This window comes from Saccostrea cucullata, unplaced genomic scaffold, assembly GCF_032062105.1.
Source record: "Saccostrea cucullata isolate Sc308-1 unplaced genomic scaffold, CSIRO_AGI_Scuc_v1 ctg6770, whole genome shotgun sequence".
Lineage (NCBI taxonomy): Eukaryota > Metazoa > Mollusca > Bivalvia > Ostreida > Ostreidae > Saccostrea > Saccostrea cuccullata.
In genome coordinates, this window is record NW_026928249.1 from 714 (window position 1) to 7,763 (window position 7,050).

The window sequence follows — 7,050 nt, forward strand, 5'->3', positions numbered from 1 at the left end:
TGGAGTCTAGGGGCCTACTTAGAGCACAACTGACAAACCCCACTGAATTTGCTGGTATGACAGATCTACTTTGAACAGTTACCCTTGCAACTTTGATTTGTTCACCTTGTATGTTCTTTATATTTGCTGTAACTGTTTGTTTGCCAATTTCTAAGATGTTTCTCCTAAGATCAATAACACAGTGATTGGCCTCTAAAAAGTCTAAGCCCAAAATTACTGTATCTTTCATGTCAACTGCACACATATCGATAGAATATGATTGAGTCCCTATCTGACACAAAACATTTTTGTACAGTTGCCCCGTTACTTCGTTTCCACCTAAACCTTTTATTGTCATGCTTTGTGAAGCTAGAATGGAATTGCTTTCACCCGGGAAAATGCTCTTATTGACCAAGGTCACCATAGCTGCTGTGTCAACAACTGCTGTTGTTTGATGGCCATGGACAACAAAAGGAATCTCCAGAGTCAAACCTTTTGAATTTTGATTAACATTTATTTGAAGATCCTGACCTTGTTTTTCATCGTTAACCAGGCTACGGTCAGCTAGACTGGTTACTTGGCGTTTAAATTTTCTGAAGAGTTTGGGGAGTTGGTAGAGGAATGTGGTTTTGTTGGAGTAGATCTGTATGGACTTGGTGTTCTGTATTTGAATGGAGATGGAGATCTAGATGTTTGAAATGACTTGTTTTGCATTGTTGAATTCTGAGTGTTTTTGAAGGGACTGTTAGATCTGAAGGGTTGACTGTAATTTATAGGACTGTTTGATCTGAAGGGTCGACCGTAATTTATAGGACTGTTTGACCTTGACCTAGATTCGAACCCTTGTGTAGTTCTTGAAACCCCAGTATTTGATAATTTGTCATCCAATGTTTGTTTAATGCTGAAGACCATGTCTGTGAGTTTTGAAATTTTGTCTTCCATTTGTTCCAACTTTTTTGCTTGTTGTACTGGTGATGATTCAAAAGAGACTTGTCTGTGATAATAGGGCTTACTAGATCCATAAACTGCTTGTTGATTTGCGATAGATGTTCTCATGAGATCTAGAGCTTCATGGATGTCCTTTGGATTCTTTTCCATCACAGTCCTGGCAGCTTCTTTATCTCTGCATCCTCTAAGAAAGTTTTCTGTTGAGATTTGATTTACTGCTCTTTTTCCCGATTCTTTGTAGCCATCGATGGTGATGAAGTGAACTCTTTGTGCAAATTGTTGAAGTGATTCCTCCTCATGTTGTCTCATGTACTGCAGCTTGCGTCTAGCTGAGATTGGGTTTTCTTTAGTATTGAACCTCCTACTCATTTCCTTTTTAATCTTTCTATAGCTGTCTAGATCAAGTTTACAGACATATTCTAAGGCTTCCCCCTCTAAACTAGTGAACAATTTGTCAGTACGTTTCTTTTTTCCCCAATCATGTCTGTCAGCTACCTTTTCAAATTGTGTGATGAATGTGTCCCAGCTGATCTTTCCGTCACCACTAAATGTGTGTAATTTTGATGTTGGACTGCGACTTTTTTGTCTGTGTCTGCGTCTGTGATGGCGTCTGTCATAGTCAGAGTCACTACTAGAGGAAGAAGAAGAGGAGGATCGTGAAGATGAGGAGGAAGAAGAAGACTGATATCTTGGTTTTCTGTGATGCTTTCTACCTCTTGTGTTGTCATCATGTGTGCTGTCAAACATGCTTGATCTTGAATGAATATGTTTGTCTTTGCTATCTTGATTTTTGCTTTTTCTGTTTTGTTTTGTGTCTGATTGTTTATTGTCAGAGTGTTTTCTTGTGTAAATGCTATCTGGTGGCATAGCACTTAACCATTTTTTCTGCTGTGTTTCTTGTTCTAAAGCAAACTCTGCTTTCTTTCTTTTCTCTCTCTCTAACTGCAACTGCTCTTCCTGTTTCTCTAACTTAACACTCATCTCTCTCATGCTAGTATCTTGATCTCTCATGCCATAGAACACATCGGAATCTAAACTAGTAGCACCCCCAAAAGACACTACTCCATTGTCTTCCCATTTTTTCCATTGTTTCTCTGATACATCTGTACATTTACCCAGTATATTTGCATTTAACTCATATCGTTTTCTTATTCCTATAACATCAGTTATAGTACGTTCATCTAAGATCTTTGACATTTCAAATTCTGAAGCTGTTTGCAAATTGATTGAACCCATTGTGAGAAAAAAAAAATACCAAGCAAACAAAAAAAATACTAGTTGTGTAAACAACCAGTGATTGTAAAATGAAATAAATTGTGAAACCAAAAAGAATCAGTAAAGAACGAAAAAAAATCGAATTGTGTTTTGTTTTGAATTTGGCGCCAATGGCTGAGTGACTACGGTAAACTGTAAATTTCACCTGATCAGAAAAAAAAAAATATAACCGAATTATCCTCGTCGCCAATGTTGTATATCTCAATATACTAAATATAATCAGGCTTACCAAGGGTAAGAATGGCCTCAAACCCCGAAGACACCAGAGAGGGACGGATGTACGTCTATGCTCGTCAGTGTCGGGTAGAAGAAAGGCGCTAAAAATAGGAGACCTGTAATTACGTAATCCAACCCCGAACCCGATGTAATAAAGAGTATTTATACTACATAGCGTTATTGATAAGAGTTATATGTCTATTTTATGTACATGTTTGTATAGGTTAACCATGTATGTCCTAAATGTTTTGTTTTGTTTTTTCCTTTTTCTGTCAACTATAGGGCCTATATTAGGCCTTTCTCTTGTTGGTTTGTACTCTTTATGCTCATTTGGGCACTGAATTAGTAATAAAAAATATCTTATCTTATCTGTACCCCATGTTTTTCAATCAGCTGGAAAAATATCCATTGCAGTAGAAGCATGCCGCAGTTTGCTTTTTTTTTTTTTTAATCTATATAGTGTTATGTAGTTTATTGATAAAATGTTTCATACATATATTAATGCATGTTTACTGTAATGGTTAGGGCTGTGGATATCGGCCTGGATAGCTCAGTAGGTAGAGCACCTGACTAGTGATACAGGGGTCCTGGGCAGGCATGGGCACGATTACTGAAAAATGTAATCGATTAATAATCGATTACTTTGAGGAATTTTGTGTAATCGATTAATAATTGATTACAGCCAGTTTTGTCCTGTAATCGATTGTAATCGATTACTTAAGACAATGTAATCAATTAATAATCGATTACTTTCAATTTTCTTCCATTCTCAAATATCAAAGCAGAAAAAATATTTTAATATTATGTAGTTATGTTAATTATATCCTCTGAAGTTTGAAAGTATTTACACAGTTTGTGTTTGAACCTCCACATTTAAAATCTTTTGATTGTTGCAGAAATTATTTAATATTTTACAGTGATTTACAAGCATTTGAATATTCTGCAAGTGGTAGTATGCATTTACACAACCCGTGTTTTCATAATTTTGAAAAATAAATAAATTAGAGCTCTTAGAAATGAGCATGTAAACTCAATGTACCTTTAAGTATATATCTAATAGCACAATTTTTTGTGCTGAAATGATTGTTTTGAGAGCTAACAATTGTTCTATAAGATTGTTTGTATATTAAGGCTTTATTAATTATAAAATACTAAGTTCACAGTTCACACCTCATTATCTGCAGTCAGGGATATCCCTGCCAATTAACCAAGATAAACACAGTGACAGTTAACACCCCTCTCTTTTTAATTTAAAATACAAACACTCATTTACAAAACAAGTTCATGTTGAATTTAAAAATGGAAATGATTTTGCAAATTTAAAACACAAAAGATATAAGTATTTTCCTCTTATTTTTCTTTAAGGTATTATGTAGTACAATGTAGGTTGTAGGTTAAATGTAAGATAATTTGTTTTCATATAAAAACACTCAAATGTATTCTTGATATATTATTTTCTGTCAGAAGACAAAGTTATCAGCATCTAAGATATGAAAAAGAAAATAATAGTGTGTAAATAATGCAAATTTATTGTGAACATTATTCAAATTATGATCATAAAAGTTAGGATATCAACAAAATCACTGAGTGGTTTGTATATAATATTTATGTTTGACTGACTGGAAATGATTCTACAAATTAACATTCATGTATAAAGTAGATGTGTAAATATGTATAAAGTAATTGAAAGTAATCGAAAAAGTAATTATAATTACATTGGAAAATTTAGCTGTAATCGATTAAATTACGATTACAAGTAATCAAAAATCTCTTCGATTACAGATTACTGTCGATTACTTGAAAAAAAGTAATCATTACAATCGATTACGATTACTCGATTACGATTACCCCATGCCTGGTCCTGGGTTCGATTCCCGGTCCAGCCATACATTTTCTCCTTTCCTGTTACAGATTTGATGCCGTGCCATGCCCTGGAATTGACAGGTGAAAGACCTGCCAGGGATGAGCCTGGGTTGGGGTCTTTGGAGGGCCAAAGACCTTTAAGGAGGGAGGAATGTAATGGTTAGGGCTGTGGATATCGGCCTGGATAGCTCAGTAGGTAGAGCACCTGACTAGTGATACAGGGGTCCCGGGTTCGATTCCCGGTCCAGCCATACATTTTCTCCTTTCCTGTTACATTACCATAGTCTCATAGTCATATTTCCTAAGGCATTCATAATTGTTCACTAAAAACTTTGAAGTGTTTGTTGCTTTTGTTTTAAATAAAGAGCTCTTAAATAAGGCTAAAAAAGAAAGTTAACAAAGTATGTCAACGAATTACAGCTGCGTCGTGCCAAATCCCTAACTCACCTTTCAGCTATCTTTAACCAGCATTGGTTTTTATGGCTATTTGTGAGCCCAGGGGTGAATTTTCCTCTTATGGTTGCTATGTTGTCCGACACCGCCTGGGCCAAGGCCTCGAGTTCTTCGGAAATCCAATTAGGCTTGCGTCGAAACTTCGTTTCGGTGTTTTCCATTTTCTATTGTTAGCAGACGAATATGACACCGGAACCTCTAAATGCGCAGCCGCGTTAAAAACGAAAGTGTGTTGCTAAGACAGCTTTTGTCGTAAGTGTTATCGTAAGTGTGTTCGCAGATCGAAATCTTATAAAATAACTTAAGAATAATTTTTTCACTTACGAGTGGTTTTGTGAAAACGACTTAGGAAATGACTTACGATATTCGTAGGTCAAAAATTTAGGACAAAACTTACGATTTTTTGTGAAAAGGGCTACAGATAGGCACCTATACCAATAGCTCGACAAGTAACCTAAATAAAGAACAATCTGTAAGGCCATAAACAAGAGGCCCAGGGGCCACAGCGCTCACCTGAGCACATCAGGCTTGAATTTACTCCCCTCCCCCCTCCAGGCGATCATCATTTGAACAAACTAGAATGTACACTACCTGAGGATGATTCCATATAAATATCACTAATCATATTAAGCTTTGAAGTACTTGAAAAGAAGATTTTAAAAGGTTTCCCTATATTTCCTTATGTTAAACTTGGTTCGTCGGTTTTGGCCCCACCCTAGCCCCGGGGGTCATGATTTGAACAAACTTGAATCTGCACTACTTGAGGATGATTCCACATGAGTTTCATCTTTCCTGGCTCAATGGTTCTTGAGAAGAAGATTTTTAAAGATTTTTCCTATGTATTCCTATGTAAAACTTTGGTCGGCCATTTTGGCCCCACCCTTGCCCCCGGGGTCATGATTTGAACAAACATAAATCTACACTACCTGAGGATGTTACCACATGAGTTTCATCTTTCCTGGCCCAGAGGTTCTGGAGAAGAAGATTTAATAAAAAAAATTTCCTATATATTCTTATGTAAAACTTGGGTCGGCCATTTTGGCCCCACCCTACCCCCGGGAGTCATGATTTGAACAAACTTGAATCTACACTACCTGAAGATGATTCCACATGAGTTTCATCTCTCCTGGCCCAGTGGTTCTGGAGAAGAAGATTTTTAAAGATTTTCCCTATATATTCCTATTTAAAACTTGGGTTGGCCATTTTGGCCCCACCCTTGCCCCGGGGGTCATGATTTGAACAAACTTGAATCTGCACTACCTGAGGATGATTCCACATGAGTTTCATCTCTCCTGGCCTAGGGGTTCTGGAGAAGAAGATTTTTAAAGATTTTTCCTATATATTCCTATGTAAAACTTGGGTCGGCCATTTTGGCCCCACCCTTGCCCCGGGGGTCATGATTTGAACAAACTTGAATCTACTCTACCTGAGGATGATTCCACATGAGTTTCGTCTTTCCTGGCCCAGTGGTTCTGAAGAAGAAGATTTTTAAAGATTTTTCCTTTATATTCCTATGTAAAAATTTGGTCGGCCGTTTTTGCCCCACCCTTGCCCTGCGGGTCATGATTTGAACAAATTTGAATCTACACTACCTGAGGATGCTTCCACATGAGTTTCATTTTTCCTGGTCCAGCGGTTCTGGAGAAGAAGATTTTTTAAAAATGCCATTAATTTTTAACAAATTCATGATTATCTCCCCTTGGAAAAGGGCGTGGCCCTTCATTTGAACAAACTTGAATCCCCTTCACCCAAGGATGCTTTGTGCCAAGTTTGGTTGAAATTGGCCCAGTGGTTCTTGAGAAGAAGTCGAAAATGTGAAAAGTTTACGGACAGACGGACAGACTGACAGACAGACAGACAGACAGACGGACGCCGGACAAAATGTAATCAGAAAAGCTCACTTGAGCCTTCGCCTCAGGTGAGCTAAAACTTGAAATTTTGGTTCTCAGGCCCGGGCACATCCATTTTGAGGTAGCGGCATTGCCAATTTTATTGCATTTTTGATAAAATAAAAAGTTGGTATTTAGACTAATTGCGGAGACCAATCCGGGGAAAAAATTTCCGACCTCATTTGTTTCGTAGTTTAGTATTCAAATATCACTTCCGGTAGCCATTTACAATGAGATTTTGGCTACTTCGTTTGAAAATACATTCAAGGACATTACCTACGATGTTTACACGCTGTTAAGCAATTGATAAAGCAGAAATTTTGACCAGAAATGGAAAGTATATTTGTGATTAGAAAAATTATCTTTATGTTAAAGAAAATTCGGAAATTAAAATAAAAAAAATTCCTCCCTCTTCCACTTTATTGCC

At 36.9% G+C, this 7,050-nt stretch overlaps 1 protein-coding gene across 1 annotated transcript; it reads right to left on the bottom strand.

Moving 5' to 3' along the window:
- Nucleotides 1-552: 552 nt before the first annotated feature.
- LOC134276902 (probable replication factor C subunit 1) lies at nucleotides 553-2,163 on the bottom strand. The gene has a single exon (XM_062759180.1). It carries the CDS (start codon nucleotides 2,161-2,163, stop codon nucleotides 553-555), a length of 1,611 nt encoding a protein of 536 aa, XP_062615164.1.
- Nucleotides 2,164-7,050: the final 4,887 nt, after the last annotated feature.

Coding starts and splice junctions, on each gene's coding strand:
- LOC134276902 (XM_062759180.1), bottom strand. CDS start 2,163: ATGGGTTCAATCAATTTGCAAACAGCTTCAGAATTTGAAATGTCAAAG.